General features: G+C 43.7%; 1 protein-coding gene across 2 annotated transcripts in view; it reads left to right on the top strand.

The window, feature by feature from the left end:
- Nucleotides 1–17,370, top strand: part of SORCS1 (sortilin related VPS10 domain containing receptor 1) — a 477,697-nt gene that overhangs the window by 408,675 nt on the left and 51,652 nt on the right. For both annotated transcript variants that reach the window (XM_075935517.2, XM_075935516.2), the window contains exons 15-18: nucleotides 1,351–1,468; nucleotides 3,262–3,392; nucleotides 12,243–12,356; nucleotides 14,044–14,215. In XM_075935517.2, coding sequence (XP_075791632.2) covers nucleotides 1,351–1,468; nucleotides 3,262–3,392; nucleotides 12,243–12,356; nucleotides 14,044–14,215 — 535 coding nt within the window. The remainder of the gene's footprint in view (nucleotides 1–1,350; nucleotides 1,469–3,261; nucleotides 3,393–12,242; nucleotides 12,357–14,043; nucleotides 14,216–17,370) is intronic.

Below are 17,370 nucleotides of genomic sequence, written 5' to 3' on the forward strand. Positions count from 1 at the left end.
AAATGAGTGAAGTTGGAATGGATGGACTTTGTGGTTTGGAAATTAGCTGGTGAGAATATAGGGGCACTGAAAAGATGCCGTTCAGATCCAGATCTGGTTCTGGATTTTGATTCATCCGGTGCCCACCTCTCAGATTTGTGGCAGAATAGTGTTTGAGTTCGGATTCAGTGATACTAAAATTCCGTGAGGTGTTGTTTTTGGACAACGTCAGCCTCAGAGGTCAAACCTTTTCCAGACCAACAGCCTGATGAGATTTCAGCCATGGCCAAACCAGAATTGAAAAACAGATTTCCCTTCTTGTGGATCAGCTCTAGGACCGAAATCCTATGGGCATGTTCATTCCAATAGGATGCCTCTCCCACACGTCATGCATCTGCACTCCATAAAAAGATGCCTGCAGGCTAGACTGGTCCCATCTCGAGTTGGCAGTTAGAGTATCGTTCTTCATTTTTGTATGTTGCCCCCCAAAGACCCTGGTCAGGGTCAGTCAGTAGCCTTGTGCTAAAATAAACTTAATAGTTTAGAAGTTACATTTGCAAAAGAGACTTAGATCTTTAGAAGCTGAAGTCACACAGACTTTCATTTTGACCTAGGGTTCTTTGTCACCTAAGGGCTTTTAAAAATGTGACCCAAAATCTCATTGAAGTGGGATGCCAGATCCTAATTCACTTATGGGATTTGCACAGAGCAGCTGGAAGGTGTAATTCCCAGTTTGGGTAGATGTGTCTATGCACTAGCTCTGCTTCAGTTAGTGCCTAAAAACAGCAGTTTTTGGCCAGCTGCCAAATATGTACCAGAAGGGATTGTACAGGTTGAACCTTTCTAGTCCGGCACTCAGGTCTGGCAACATCCCTGGTCCAGTACGATTTTAGTGAGCCGGATGTCCATGTATCATGGGTGTGGCCAAGTTTCCTGCAGTCCCATGAAGTTTGTTTACAACCATCAGTCCTGGCTCTCAGTGTTCTGTGCTGTTATTTACCCCTAAATGTCTTCTAAGAGTAAGCAGGGGAAGTGCTGGTAATGCAGCTAGACAATATTGATCTTCCATGATTCAGCAAATTCTCTGGTTTGGCACCAGTCTGGTCTGGAGGGTGCTGGACTAGAGAGGTTCAGCCTGTACTACGGCAGCTAGACAGAACCACTGCCCTGCTACTGGGAACAGTGCTATTTTTCAGTGCTAGCTCCACCTGAGCTAGCTCATATATGTCTCCCCGAACTGGGAAGTCACTCCTCCCAGTTAGATGGACCCACTGGTACTTCTGAACATTTGACCCAGGGTAGCTGGTAGCTCTGAGGCTGCACCTGGTGATGCCTCTGAATGTATAAACTCTTCTTTGTTGTGATCTGTAGAGTTTTTGGACACTTCAGCCATCGCTCGGAATGGCAGCTGGTGAAGGTGGACTACAGGTCCATTTTTGACAGGAGATGTGCAGAAGAGGACTACCGGCCATGGCAGCTCCATAGCCAGGTAAGAAGCGTGGACGCTGGGTATGAGCTGAGGTCTTGATGAACACCAGTGAAGACCAATTTCTGTTCCTGCTAACTTGGTGGCTCAGAGTCTCTACGATGAAATTATGACTGGCTTGCATTGTTTTATTTCAGTTTATACTGGTTCGAGCTGCAATCTACCAGCGACTTCCGTCTCTAATTGATACAAGCCAGGGCTCAGAAAGATGCAGGCTTTCCAAGCTTTACTTGGACACCTGCAAGCATGGCTCAGATGTCATGGAAGCCCAGATACTCAAACACATGTAGACATTTAAACCTCCCCTGCACTTAGACTGTTGCCACATTCTTTCAAAAGTAAATCGAAAGAACGCAGCAGTTTTTTCGACCACGGAAAACCTCATTTTATGAGGAAGAATGTCTTTTTTTTAAAGTGCTCTTTCAAAAAAAGGCGCTATGTAATGCAAACTGTGCTTTTTTGAAAGAGAGCATCCAGACTGCTTGGGTACTCTCTTTCGAAAAAGCGGCTAGCTTTTTTGAAAGTACTGGTTGTAGTCTAGACGCTTTTTTTTGAAAGAGGCTTTTTTGGAAGTATCTTTCGAAAAAGCTTCTTTCGAAAGAGGCTTGCATTCTAGCCATAGCCTTAAAGGCTAATAAAGTCAATGGAAGTTAGGCACCTAAATACCCTTGGGTATCTGGACCCTAGACTTTGTTTCCTAGTGCATGATACTTTCTGCATGGCATTTTATATTCTGTAAGGTTAGAATCAACTCTGGCCTAAATGGTCTAGTGGTTTATTGAAGTCAATACAGCTAAACTTGTGTATGTCATCTGAGCATACGGCATATCTGTTTATGACTTGTTGGGAAAGGGTTTAAGAAGTAATATAAGATTAACGAGGCTGGACTTAGATTAACAGTTCTCATGAAACACAAACACAATGCCGAAGTCCTAGCCATGGGTCAGATTGTCAGCAGATGTACATCTCCTTTGAAATGACTGGAGCAGCACTATTTTTACACGCTTCTGTCCTTGTTGTCCTGAGGCGGGCAAAGCCGTGACAAGTTCCCTTTTCCTTCAGCAACTCAAAGAGGAGTAAAATATAACAAGCCAGGTGAATGCATTTTATTTTTGGCTTCCTGTGCTTGCATAAGCTAAAAAGCCAAGGAAAGCACCGTCCATCTTCTATAACATCTGCTTCTGAGCGTGAGAAACTGGTCACGGAAGGCTGCCCCATATTTTTTCCTCGAGATTTGGTTCCTATTGAGAGTGCAATTGTGAGCCTGCTCCTCTCTGATTTCCCTAGAGACAAAATGTTTTTTAGGGTGCTTGAGTCCTTTCTACAAGTGTTTGAGTTCAGTGCAAAACAGACAACATACTAAGCCAGTGCTTACAATTTATGGAGTAGATTTATGTGTACAAACAAATGACAGTGTTCAGGCAAGCTGGGTCAGAATAAAAAAAGACTAAAGAAATGGACTAGCTCTGTCGCTTCAGTATCTCAGAGATTAGAGAGATCTGTCAGTGCTCTGAGTTATGGTACCTGATGTATAAATCAAATCTCAAATCAAACCCCTGGATTTGAATAGCCCTGGACTTTGGGGAAATTTGGGTGCATATCTGGATACATCTGTTAATCTAGGGACAGCCTGTCTGGTGGTATACGTTATGCAGCCCCTTTGGCTTCACTTAATCAACAGCAAATGTGGCCCATAGAGCCATCCTACAATGCAATTTGGCTAAAACTTTGCCAAATCGGGGTGCTGAAAACAAGAATAGTGCTGTAAGGAGAGACTGGTTTGTTTTTGTTTTCAGGGAGAAGCGTGCATTATGGGAGCCAAAAGGATCTACAGGAAACGCAAATCGGAGAAGAAGTGCATGCAGGGAAAATACGCTAGGGCCATGGCCTCAGAACCATGTGTCTGCACGGAGGCAGACTTTGATTGGTGAGCAATGCCGATGGGATCCTCCTGAGAGATGTGCGTCTGCCTTTGCCAGCCCGATACTCCCTTGATCTGCATACAAAGGGTTAGGTGTGTAGCTAGATCACCCTCTGCTGGGGCAGGGAGAGAGCAACAGCTCAGGAAAGGAGCGACACGAGGAGATCTGCTAGAAGAGGCAGTGTTAGTCTCCCCTAAGAAATGGTCAAGATCGCCATTTGCAAAGGCTCCAACAGGCTGAACTGACACATCCACCCAAAGTCCAGCTCAGTGGTTTTCACACTTTTTGTCTTGCGACCCACTGAAATTGTTATGCCCGTGACCCTACATAAATATTTCTATTGACTAGCATGCCAGTTCCAGGGATGAGGGGGTTGAAGTGCAGGAGGGGGCTTTAGGTTTGAGGAACTCGGGGCTGGAGCAGCCGATTGGGATGCGGGGTTACCTCTCGGTGGCTCCCGATCAGTGCCACAGCTCAGGGGCTAAGGCAGGTTTCCTGCCTGACCGGGCACCGTGGACTGCACTGCACCCTGGAAGTGGCCAGCCACAGTTCTGGCTCCTAGGTGGAGGTGTGCAAGTGGCTGTGTGCACTGCTGTCACCCACAGGTACCACTCCTCAGCTTCCCCTGGCGGGTTCCCAGCCAATGGGAGTGTGGAGTTGGTGCTTGGGGCGGGGGCAACATACAGAGCCCCATGGCCCTCCTACCTCGGACGTGGACCTGCTCCTGGATGCTTCTAGGCAGGAGCGGCCCGAGGCCAGCTACCGCAGCTGGCGCCCCAGGCGGAAGGCGCGATCGGTGCCCCCACCTGCATGACCGTCAATGGCAGTGACGTAATCATCGGGCGCCCGGGCGCCCCATGACATCATCATTGGGCACCCTAGGCCGGCGGCGCCCTAGGCGACCGCCTCATCTGCCTAGGGCCTAGGCTCATGAGCCACTCCTGCTTCTAGGACAGCACATGGTCCATGGTGCCAGGAGAGGCAGGAAGCCCCTACTGGTCACCTGGTTACAAGGTGACCTACTGCCTAACATCCTGTGACCCAGTACTGAGTCTCCGTCTGTACTGGGTCTAGCTCATGTCCCTGTCTTAGCAGAACTGCACACTGCAGGGGCTGAATGGGCTAGCTGGCAACTTCCCAGCAGAGAGGCATTGTGGTTCTGTTATGCTGCACCTCTGGGAGCCCTTTGCATTGCCAGAGACCCTCCACTAGGATCTGTAATGGGTTGTGAATTCGACCCGGGAGCTGCAAGATGAGCCCTTAGAGGTTCCCAATTTGCAGCTTTGTCTGTGTTGCTCCAAGGATATAATGAGTTTTACTTGTTTTTGTCCTCACTCTTATAATGGTATTTTTATTGATTTTTTTTGGTATAAAACAGACAGCCAGTAAAAGCTAAGCCAAACGTGCATAAAAACCACTGGTGCCATAAATTAACTGTGTAAGTGGTCATTCAAACCCGGACATGCTGCTTTAATGATCTCATTCCCAAAAAGCATTCTTCCCCAGGGAGATTTGTGTCAGGATGCTGAAAGGCAGGGCAGTGTGATGTAATGTAACAGAGAGGTGGAAGGCACCGGGTGTAAACACTAAGCCCTGGTCTATACGAGGACATTATTTTGAAATTAGGGATGTTAAAATGAGATTAATCAACTAATCGAATAGTCGATGGAATGTCCATTGACTATTCGATTAGCCGTGCGGCATTCTGCCTTTGAAATGTACAAGAGCCCCAATGGGGACTTTTGTACATTTCAAAGGTGGAACACCACCTCTGCACTCCTGTCCCCTCCCACGGAGCTGGATCTGGCTGAACCGATTTTTAGCCAGCTCCCCTCAACACCCCTTTCATTCCTTCCCCTTTCTGCCTCTTACTGATGGCGGCAGAAAGAGGGGGAAATGACTAGTTGACTAGCGTGATGACAATCCGATCAACTTTTGCTTTTCGGATAGTCGACTAGTCGATTAGTCGCTTACAGCCCTATTCGAAATAACCTCCTTCAAGGTCAAATTTATAAGTGGAGCTTCCACCCCACCAAGCCCGTTATTTTGAAATAATGGGCCCCAGAATTCAAAATCCATACTCCTGCTTTTCATCAGGATTAACGCTACTTTTATATGGCTACAGGGTCCTGGCCTGTAAGATTTCAATGGGATTTGTGGGTGCTTATTAGCTCTGAAAACAAACCTGGAACTTCCAATGCAGTGACTACACCAAATCTAGCAGATGTCTCTTTCTCTTCTCAGGATGTTTCCTCCAGTGTTGTTTTTTTAAAATTTAAGTAAATGTTGAAGAAATATGATTTTTCCTTGAGCACATTTCCTCACATTACTCCTTGTTCTGCAATGCAGTGTTGTGCCTGGCACTCCAGATTGTCAGTTTAAAGGAAAGACAACAAATAAAACCCACTGATTTCATTTTAAGGAAATAAACAACAAAAAGGAGAAAACACCGGAGCCTTTTGAAAGGGATTTTCAGCAGAATGGACTCCTGGTGTCCATAATAAAATATAGCTTGTAAACCCAAAGGCTGTCTGACTTAAACCTTGGCTGTAATGGTCCCAATCCAGAGTAGCTGGAGAACTGGCTACATCCCATCATCCTCTTTCTCTTTCCTTTTTTGATTCATTCCCTTTCTGGAATTAGATTTTGATCCCTTTTGGTGTCCGCGCAGCTCACCATGTGGTCCTGGGGAAAATCCCAGCTCAAGAGCAATAACCAAAATAATCTAATTTTTAATATAAAAAGCCATTTCATTTTGCCTTGATTTCCCAGAGCAGCCAGGGAAGCCAAGAAAGAAATGAGGAAATGATCAAAGCATGGTTTGAGTTGGAGGAATATGCACTCATAAAATGAATAAAGATTTTGTAAAGCTTCTCTCCGACGAAGCTTAGAGAATTTGGGGGCCATTTACAGTTGGTATCGAAACCAGAACAGAGGACGACTGGTTGAGGGTAGGTTTGTTGTTTTCCACTCAACAAGGCTGGCCCACCTTGGGAGTAACTTTTGGGCTGTTGTGAGCTCTCCTAACGGGGAACGTCACCTGTAATTAGCTAAGGAAGAAAACAATCAGGGAACAAAAACAATGCTGCGGGTACTTGCATGGTCTGTGGCTCACAGCCAGAGGGCAATAGTGCATCAGAAACGCAGTAAGGCCTGCGCTCGGCTTCCATTCCCAAGGCAAATCTTTCCCTAGCAACTGCCTAGAAACCAGATTGCACTTATTCATTAGGGTAAATGGATTACGCGGCTACTCGCACATTATTAAAGCACTAAGTTACCACGTTTCCTGACATTTTACTCCATATAGCAGCACCTCTCCCATAGCAATACCTGTTGTCACCAAAGCAATCCTTGCTTAGGTCAGTAATTTGGTCAACTAACTTGGGACCAGTTTCTGTTCCCCTTCCTCCACTTCAGTAGTGCCTTATTCCATCACTATTTCCATTGGGCCTGATTCTCATTGACACTGAGGGGTTTAAGGTGTCTGGGATTACTTTTAGAGCATGTGTATTTCTGGTATTTCTGGAGTTTGCCTGGGGCCTTTAAGAAGGCTGTGGCTGCAGTGATAGAGTCTGAGGCTAGGTGCATCACATTTAGATGAACCAAAAAGTCCTGCTTTATTGGTAGCTATGAAACTAAGTGCTATAGATATTAAAAAGTGTATGTATAGAAATTACTCTGAACACCTGTATAAATAGCTAGAAAATGTCTTCTTTTCTGTAGCATTTTTAAATCCTTAAGTAATGATTTATTAGCAGATATATTAGTTAAACACTCGGAGCCAGAGTTTGAAAGGCATTATGAAGATAGGCACTTAGTGGGATATTCAAAAGGTGCCTAAAAACCTTTAAAGATCTGCCTCATGGATGCTACAGTGAGGATATGTCTAGACTACATCCCTCTGTCACCAGAGGGATGTTAATTAGACATACCGAAATTGCTAATGAAGTGGGGATTTAAATATTCCGCACTTCATTAGAATAAAAATGGCCACCGCTTTTTGCTGACACAGCAATTTGCAGACAAAAAGCGGCAGTCTAGACGGGATTGGTCGACAACAAAAGCCTTTTCCAACCGATCCCTTATGCCTCGTGCCCCATCGGCAAAAAGCGGCGGCCATTTTTATTCTAATGAAGCGTGGGATATTTAAATCCCCACTTCATTAGCAATTTCGGTATCTCTAATTTATATCCCTCTGGCGACAGAGGGAGGTAGTCTAGACATACCCTGAGGGGTGGTAGTATAGAACCCTTAACATAGAATTTGGTCCCCATTCTAAAAGCCATTTTAAAAATTCTATTGAGAGGTTAACAATTTCTATTCAATTCTATGGGATTTTTCCACAGGGGAGTTTAGCTAGGTGAGCCAGAGGGACATATGGAATTAAAGATGGCTGTATCCACAGGTACCTGGCCTCTGTGTCACTTAATGGATTTAAGGTTTAAAGGTCAAAAAGCTGGTGGCATTTTCAGTTTCTGATAGCACTGCCCTATATTGTTCAGGTGAGCTGGCTATAATTGAGGAGGTCCTAAAGTCTGGCATTAAAAAGTCTTCTGATTATGGATGAGGTGAGCAGAGTGATCCATGGACAGAGTTACTGCTGGAAGAGAGAGACCCGAGTTTGACATTTCCATCCTTTGCAGTGATGGATTTGATAATAGTTTCTTCCTACGTGGCATCTCCATTACTGGAGGTTTGCAACTATGGTATACCATTCTATCTGAGCCTCCTTTAATCTTTGTAGATATATAGTTCTTTGGAGCTGCCCAGGATATCATAACAGTGAGCCAAGATTTTCTTTTTCTTCTTCATGTTCTTCTGCCACCAACTTTTCCTTCCAATGCCCTTAAACATGCATCATCCACTGAACCTCTTCAAGTGTGCCAAATCGAATCAAGACGATCTCAACTTTAGTAGTTTAACCATAATGTAAAACTTCCCCTTTGTATGTGTTGTATAGATATCTAAAGCAAGAGGGAGAGAAAATCACTGAAGCAGGGCTGGAACAGCTGTTGAGAGATTATCTAGTTCACCCTTCTATGCTGAGACAAGATAATGTAAACTATGAAATTTTTCTAAGATAACACACAATAAATCTGTGGAACTCCTTGTCAGGGGATGTTTTGAAGGCCAGGACTTTAAAAAGGTTCAAAAAAAGGACTAGATATTTTCATGGAGGACACGTCCATCGATGACTATTAGCCAGGATGGGCAAGAATGGTGTCCCTAGCATCTGACTGTCTTTGGACATAAACTGATAAAATATAATTGCAGGGATCTACAATGCTACTTCTACTGACACTGCCAATTAGGTGAGATTTGAGTTAAGGCTGTGGATTTGAGCACTGTAAAAACAATGTAATTGAGAGCAGAATCAGATCTCTAAGCTTTACAATATCATCCTTTTTTATATCGCCTGCACTGTCATTGATGGGCACTTCTGTTTTCTCTCTTATGCTGTTCTGAGTCTGGCACAAAATCTAGCTAGTCTGAACCTCAGATGTCAGGCAATGCAACCAGCCCGTCTTGGATGCATTCAGATCTCAGTACTCGATCATGCTATGGTGATTCATGCTACCGCTTATCAATTGCAACAAAGCCTGGTGTGTTAAACCATAGGCAGCAATTTGTTGTCATCCTTAGTGCTCTGTGGTCACCTGACAGTAGCCAAGACATTCATTAGTTTCCAGGTCTGCAGAGGTGAAAGAGGTGCTGGTGTATCCCTAGAGAGATATGGAAGAGCAGTTTATGTAATTTACTAGTATGATATTTCTGTATATCCATATCATGCCAGCGCAGACTTGCAACGTTAAAAAGGTCACAGTCAAACTTCTACCTTCGGAAAACTATGTCTGCTCCAGATCGTATAATGTCCATGACTTTGAGGCATATGATCCAAACACAGTCAAAGCTAGTTAATTCAGGTTTGGTCAGTCCAGATGCCTGAATACAATACCCAAATGATTTCAGCTGTAATCAACTGTAGCATGTGTGTGTGAGAGTAATAAGAAATTACAGACCAATATTGTTGGATTAAATTAGACTTCGGATGCCTAGCCCCTGTGGACAGATTCGCCATTAGGTGAAAAACAAAACTGACTATGGGGATGCTTTATGTACACTGTTACAGCTTTTTAATTATATTGACTCATGATAACTCAGGAATATGGCTTTTCAACATGGTGACAATTGAATTAAAAATGACCGAGGTCTTGTTTGTACATAAATATTTGTTCTCTCTAGGCAAATGAAAACGGTTTTACTTCTCTTTCTAGGCTGTTTCCACAGCCCTGGTGTCCTACTTCCAATAAGAATGATCATAGGTCTACACAGCAGACTGCAAAGCCTGTCTTGAACTTTCAAGCAATGGCCGGTCACTGGTGTGTTAAGAACTAGGATTATTAAAATTGAATAATAAAAACTATGGCTGAAGAAGATCTTTTAATTCATCCAGTCCATTGCTTTGAAATTGCAGGACTCTTTCCTACAGTATATCCTCAATCCCTTTGTAAATCCAGTTTTAAATATACCAAGCAATAGGGCTTCCGAGTCATCCTCCAGAACACTATTCCATAGTCCAATCGACCTCACTCGAATGCTGTTTTTGATGTTCAGCCTACATTTCCCCAGCACCAATTTAATTCCTTTACTCTCAGTCGTAGGTGGGAAAAGGGGAAGAGATAACGTCAGGAACAGAGCTGGTTGACATATTTCAGGCTTTCCAATTTTGACGGCAAATCTTACTGGAATTCCAACGAACATGTTGTAAACTGTTCATTACATTTTCCTTTGCGATGTTTCAAAATGTTAATTAAACTCAAACTTTGGAAAGCAAGGACAGGGCATCACGATTTTTACTCTTATCCAGCCATCTCTTCTTTGGAATTAAAAACAGTGCTATTGTTTTACTGGAGCAGCATCGCTGGTCCAGTTACAGCAAGATCTCCTGGGCTCTCTTTATATAGAATCCAGGCAGCTTGGCTCCTTCCATATTCTGTGTCTTCTGTCCTGGCTCCTTTCCTTCACGGTGTTAACTGCCCTTCAAGCCTCCTCTGAGCAGTTTCTCCTCCATGAGGTGGTGGTTGTCTATTATAGCACTGGTTCTCAAAGTGTGGTCTGCAACCATCTTGCAGGTGGGCCACAGGCTTGGACTTCGATCCCTCCTGCCCCACAGCCAGGAGCCAGTGCTGGCACTCTACTCCCATGCCAGCATCCCACTGTGGGGGGTGAAACTCGAGCCCCACAGGCTTGTGAGGTAAAGAAGCAGCTCTGAGCACTGCTGCTCCCCTGCCTCCGGCTGGAGGAATGGCAGTGCCAGAAAATTCTCTCCTGGAGGCTTTCCCACTGCTCCCATTGGCTAGAATCATGGCCAATGGGAGCAGCAGGGGGGTTGAGGGGCATGGAGCCAAGTAAGTGCCCTCATCCTCCTCATGCCCAGACCCTGTACCCCCCATACACCTCACACAGACCCCTGTCACTCAGACTCTGCACCCTCAGCTCACTCTTGCACCCAACCTCCCAGCCAGACTCCACACTCACACCCCCTCCTATACCCATTTTGTCATCATGAGTGGTTGGTTGGTGGTCTGCGGAAAGGTCTGTGTTGAGCGAGATGGGCTGCGGGACAAAAAGTTTGAGAACCACTGTATTAAGGAGAGTGGCATTTTAGAACATGAGATTCCTCCCTCTCCCCCACACACAAAGGCAACCGGGATCATTGTGTCATTAGTATTCCCCATTGTGAGGCCAAGATGCAGTTGGATGAACATGGCACCTAAACCAGACAGTGTACAGAACCAGCAGCTCAACAGAGAGAGAAAAAGAGAGAGAAAGATGTTGATAACTTCTCCTTTTCCAAACTAATGCAGAAATGAAAAGGGGGGGGGAGAACCTAGCTTTTTCTATTCCGTACTAAATCCTGCACAGGAGTTTGTCCCTCTAGAAAGATTTCTCAGAGGGTACGTCTAGACTGCATCCCTCTGGCGACAGAGGGATGCAAATAAAGCACATTGAAATTGTTAATAAAGCCAGAATTTAAATATCCCATGCTTCATTAGCATAAACAAGGCTGCTGCTTTTTTTCAAAATGGAGTTTTTTCTAAAAAAACCCCCAGCATTCTAGACTCCAATCTCTTGAAAATAAACCCTTTTTCGACAGATCCTGTATTCCTCAAAAAATGAGGTTTACAGGATCTGTCGAAAAAGACTTTATTTTCGACAGATGCGCATCTAGACTACCGTTTTTTTCGAAAAAACTCTGTTTCGAAAAAAAAGTGGCGGCCATGTTTATGCTAATGCAGCGCGGGATATTTAAATCCTGGCTTCATTAGCCATTTCAATGTGCCTAATCTACATCTTCCTGTCAACAGAGTGGTGTAGTCTAGACACACCCAGGGCTGTAACATTTGCTTTGGGCTGCATGTGATATTATGTCCAAATACTGTCCGTTTGAATTAAGCTGTTCAGTTTCTAAAGCATCCCGGACTCAGCAGCAGGTTTCAATTGCTGTGAATTCTGGGATTTGCTACCTTTGCTCCTGGATCTGTCTGAACCTCAGGAGCAGTGCTAGACCTAGTAACCAATCTAGGCCTGACAATTTACAAGCTCTGATTTCATAAAGCATCAGGGCTAGAAACAAAAGGGCTTGTTCTGCTCTTGCTTACAATGACCTACACCTAGGTTAACTCCACCGAGGTCGAAAGCAAAAGCAGAATCAGGCCCTGAGGCTGTCTGTATTATATCATTTGATAGCTGGAAATGCAGCAAAGGGACCCAGGGCAATTCCATCCCTGTGGGTGAGGATGAGCTAATGTCTGATTTCCTTGTCAATTTTTTTTCTTTTTACGATAAAATAGCGATTATGGATACGAGCGTCACAGCAATGGCCGGTGTCTGCCAGCATTTTGGTATAACCCGTCGTCCTTGTCGAAAGACTGTAGCTTTGGACAGAGTTATCTCAACAGCACTGGGTAAGTGGATTTACAGAAGATGATTTTGCAAATCACACCCTGCAGCCCTCTGCCTCATGGCATCTTTAGGCTGTCATCCCAGCATTGTTTCGAGCTGATTTTTCCTCAAAGACAGGATCTAGTTTGAAAGTGATTAAGTCAATGGGAGTTTTTTTTCATTGACTTCTTCAACGGGCATTGAATCAGACCCAGGATTCTCTAATTTGTGTTTGGTTTTAGTATTTAAACCTGATCCAGAAAATTGATGCTACAAGGACATTGTAAGAGAACAGGACAAATGTGATCTATGGGCTTATCATTTGAAGTCTGTACAAAGACCACTGGTGACTTGGGAGGACTTTGGAGAATGCCCTAAGTCATGAAGAAAATCCAACGGACTGAACCTGAGAATGGCATGGATGCTGGAGAAAGGGAATAAGAATCGGGCCCCTCTACATTCCCATTGAAATTATTGGGATGTGTAGGTGTCAAATTCTAATTCCATTTGTTAAGTACAAGGTGCATAAACATTTGCAAAGGACTTATAACTATAAACAGTCTCACAAGCTGTAGAAATGGGTCCAAGGATCTGGCCCATTTCCTCCGGCACCAATAAACATAATGCACAAAGTATCAGAGGGGTAGCCGTGTTAGTCTGAATCTGCAAAAGCGATGAGGAGTCCTGTGGCACCTTATAGACTAACTGAAGTGTAGGAGCATAAGCTTTCGTGGGCAAAGATCCACTTCGTCACATGCATCTGACAAAGTGGGTCTTTGCCCACGAAAGCTGATGCTCCTACACTTCAGTTAGTCTATAAGGTGCCACAGGACTCCTCATCGATAATGCACAAAAAATACAATCTGTCTGACCGCAGCAATGCCCTCTGCCTGGAATGTGGCGGCAAGAGCAAAAGTCCACTGAAAAGCAAAAAATGAAATGGAAGCAAGTTGGGGTTAGCAACGATTTCTCACAAGCACAAGGACCAAGTTTTCTCAAGGGGTTTCCAGTGTATTAGATAAGTACAATTGTGCTGCACTCAGCAGATTAGTATATAGCTTATCAATGGATCTAATTATTCTGAACATACTTCACCGCAGAGATTCAAGGCTTCATTAATATGTTTGAAAAACCCTGGGATCTTTATGTAAAAGGTGGAAAAAAAGTGCAACACTGGATTATTGCAAACTGGCTCCTGCCCCACTGAGCAGAAAGATCTGCCGTGCACGATAGCAGTGGTTGAATAGTGTCCAGAAAAACGATGTAACTATTTAAGGGAAAACTATATAACTATTTAGGGCAATATGCGGCTCATGGGCGGGATGCAGTTTGCCTGGCTTCATCCCTGGTGGGCTGCCAGATGCTTTATTTACCTAAGTGTCCACAGGTACAGCCGCTCGCAACTCCCATTGGCTGTAGTTTGCTTCCCTGGCCAATGGGCTCCATGGGAAGTGACGTAGGCCAGGCCACCACATCCCATTAGCCAGAAACAGTGAACCACGGCCATTGAGAGCTGCAAAACAGCCGTACCTGTGGTCAAGCAGGTAAAAAAGCATCTGGTGGCCTGTCAGGGGCTAATCCTTATTGCCCAGCTCTGGTTTAGGGGATTGATGAAGGAAAATATTGATTTGAGAAAGCAACATTATACGCTCCTTGTGTACCGCAGACGTGGAAAGCGTCTCCTCCTTACACAGAGATCTCTCTTTGCAGGTACCGAAAAGTTGTGTCTAACAACTGCACAGATGGTGTAAGAGAACAGTATACAGCTAAACCCCAGCGGTGTCCTGGAAAGGCCCCCCGCGGACTGCGAATCATCACCTCGGATGGGAAACTGACTGCAGAACAAGGGCACAACGTTACTCTCATGGTGCAGCTGGAGGAGGTACAACCTATTTAATAGGCCCCGTTGGGCACACTCTAGTCTGAATTGTGTGCAAGAGGAAGCTTGCGAAGTAAGTTAGAGCCGAGTAGCGGATTAAATCCACTTAACGATGCATCTCAGTCTGAACGTGCATGTAAAGCAATAGGACAGAAAAGGATGACGTGACACAAAGATTGCTTCCATGCGTCAACCGCTGTTCAGATCCAAAACCTCACATCCAAATCACTTCACATTCCAAAGGCGGTGAAGACAAGATTCCTGGTGCCAGCCTTCCCTCTTCGGTTTGGATTCCCAACATGAATCTGAACGTGAAAGATGGACAGATGATTGGTTCCATTTAGACATGGCTGCAGTTCAGACCAGGACGGTGGAAATCTCACACACAGCTCTGATTTCCCTCCTTTGGAATGGCTGAAGGCTCCCACCATGTCAGAGTTTAGGACTAAAATCTCCTAAGAAAAGATTTTAAGAGTCCGGTGGTGAATATGAACCTCTAGCCCTGATTCAACTTCCACCAGAGCAAGCGTAGTCTCAAAATCAACACACACAACAGCTCCTTCTGTTCAGTTGTAACTCAGATTCTAGATCTTGAAGTTTACAAAGTGGCCTAACAGTACAACAAAGAACTAGGAATCCGGGCTCTTGGATTCAATCGTTGGCTCTGACACTGAATTACTTAGTGTGCATCTGCACTGCACCGTTATTTCGAGATAACTAGCGTTATTTCAAAATAACAATGAGAGTGTTTACACAGCCATTCCGTTGTTTTGAAATAATTTCGAAATAACGGATGGCTTATTCCAAAATCTGTAACCCTCATTCTACGAGGAATAACACCTATTCCGAAATAGCTATTTTGAAATAAGGCGTGTGTAGATGCTCCACTTCTGCTATTTCGAAATAGCCCCTCACCAGGGCCATTCTAAGTTATTCCTCCCCAGTGCCTGTGGGGGCTCTAAATTGAGATAGCACGTCTACATTAGGGGAGCCTGCTTCCGACTAATTTTGAGGCTTCCCTGCAGTGTATACGTGCTATTTCAAAATAAGCGTGCAGTGTAGACGGACCCTTTGTGATTTCTGGAGAATATTGCTTACCTAGCTGTAAAGTGGCTCTAATAACATTGAGCATACAGCGATCCAAGGCTTAGTTGTTTTTGAAAATCTCACATTTTTGGATAAAAGGTGGTTAAAAAAAAAGTATATCCTCAACACATCTCTGATTTCCTAGTATGTTTCTTCCCAGCTTGGTTCCTCTTGTATCTAAAACTAGTTAAGCTGTTGGAGAGAATTCATGAAATCTCTCTTCCTGTTTTCTCTGCTCCTAAGTAAGATTTCCTGCTGTCCAGATTGTGTTTTCCTCTCCCTTCCTTGTCTCATTTGGTTTCCTTTGTGGTTTGGCAAGTAAGTCCTAAACACAGATGCATGTTTGCACAAAACCACCAAATACATGCTGTGTTACAGGGACTAACTCAGATCTCCATGTTGGTGGTTTCTGATTCTTTGTATAGTGATATCCTAGCAGATATAATGAGGAAAATCTGATACTGTTGGTGTCTGTGGCTAAAAGTTGCAAATGCAGACTAGACTTCGTTGGCTGCGTGTGTGTTTTCTCTGCATGCTATGTTGGCTCTGGCCAGACAGGCCATGCAGCAGGCTCTGATCAAACTGTTCAATAAACCCACAGACTCAGTTTTCAGGGAATGCACTTGGTCCAGTTAATTCTTACTGGTTATCACCCTCTGGGAAGGGAACAGGAATGGCTAGCTTCTCTCTTCCATTGGTTGCATTGCTCCATGATACACCAGTAGCTGACAAGGATCCAGTTGTTTCTTATGGATGCTGTCTTCCAGTTAACCTACTGAACGGACAGTAACCAATTTATTAAATATTGCTGTGCCAGGATTTAGTATTGGTATTCAGACACTAAACAAACTTAGAATCATAGAATCATAGAACCATAGAGCTGGAAGAGATCTCAGAAGGTCATCAAGTCCAGCCCCCTGCTTTAAGCACAACTTGTTTGGATAACATGACCCTCATGTTGAATGTGCTGTCGCTGCCCTAAAAAATGTGACTCCCTACCAGGGAATTGTTTTACCCAAATTATCATTCCTATGTAACTTATTTTTTTTTAACCAATTTGTTTTTTCTTGCTTTCATGTTGTTTGCTGCCATACTTTTGTTGATTTGTTCCTGAGTCTTGGTGAAACAGTTAAGCAAAGTTATGCACACTGTAAAAGTACAGCAATAATACAACGCTATAGTAGTAAAACAACAAACAACAGAGCAATAATAGAGTTGCTTTTACACAGTAGCCGGATTCAAATTAAATGACAGTTTAACCTGGTCCAGCCCATGGTTTCTAGCTGATTGACAGCTTAATTGCCTGTAGAGCCCTACACGGATAAAAAATGTTGTATCTGCATCCACATTCACATCTGCAAAAATGAGCAATGAATATCCACATCCATATCCACAGATGTGGATACATGTGGATATAACATTGATATCCATGGATTTGCTGGGCTCTGAGTTTATGGAAGACTGAGGTGTAGCTGACTAATATTTTATTTATAAACACTTTTATTTTCTTGATGCTTGGGGGCTTCTTCACTGTATAATGATATCTTCTGGGGTCTTTCTCAGTATAGTATCTTTAAGTGCCTTTGGTCATAGGGATGCTACCTTAAACAGCTAGTTAGCTACATAATGAAGGTTTTCTAAAAAAATTGTTTATCTTTCTTCTTGTTTTCTCTAACCCCCATTTAATACACTTTTTAACTTAGTGTGGTTGCAGTGTAATAGGTCTTTTATAGCACAAACTATAATTTGCAATTGTTATTTAGATAGTAATGCACCTCACGTGAAAATGACTAATATTTTATACTAAATGTAATACTTAACTCCTAAAATAGATTCTCACAATCTTCTATGAGAAGGTGAATTACTTTACTCTGCTGAGCACTCTGGGGTTATGTTTTAGTAACATAATTTTTAACAAGCTTTTTAGAAGTAATTTGTTTGTGATACAAATTTCATTTTTTAGAAACACAAACTTTAGCACCCACCACTTCCCTGTAGCATAGCATAAAATAGAAATTAAACCAAAACAAATCATAAATACAGATCTATGCAAATATTTCAAGGTTATTAAA

Source organism: Pelodiscus sinensis, chromosome 8 (assembly GCF_052426305.1).
Source record: "Pelodiscus sinensis isolate ZL-2025 chromosome 8, ASM5242630v1, whole genome shotgun sequence".
NCBI lineage: Eukaryota > Metazoa > Chordata > Testudines > Trionychidae > Pelodiscus > Pelodiscus sinensis.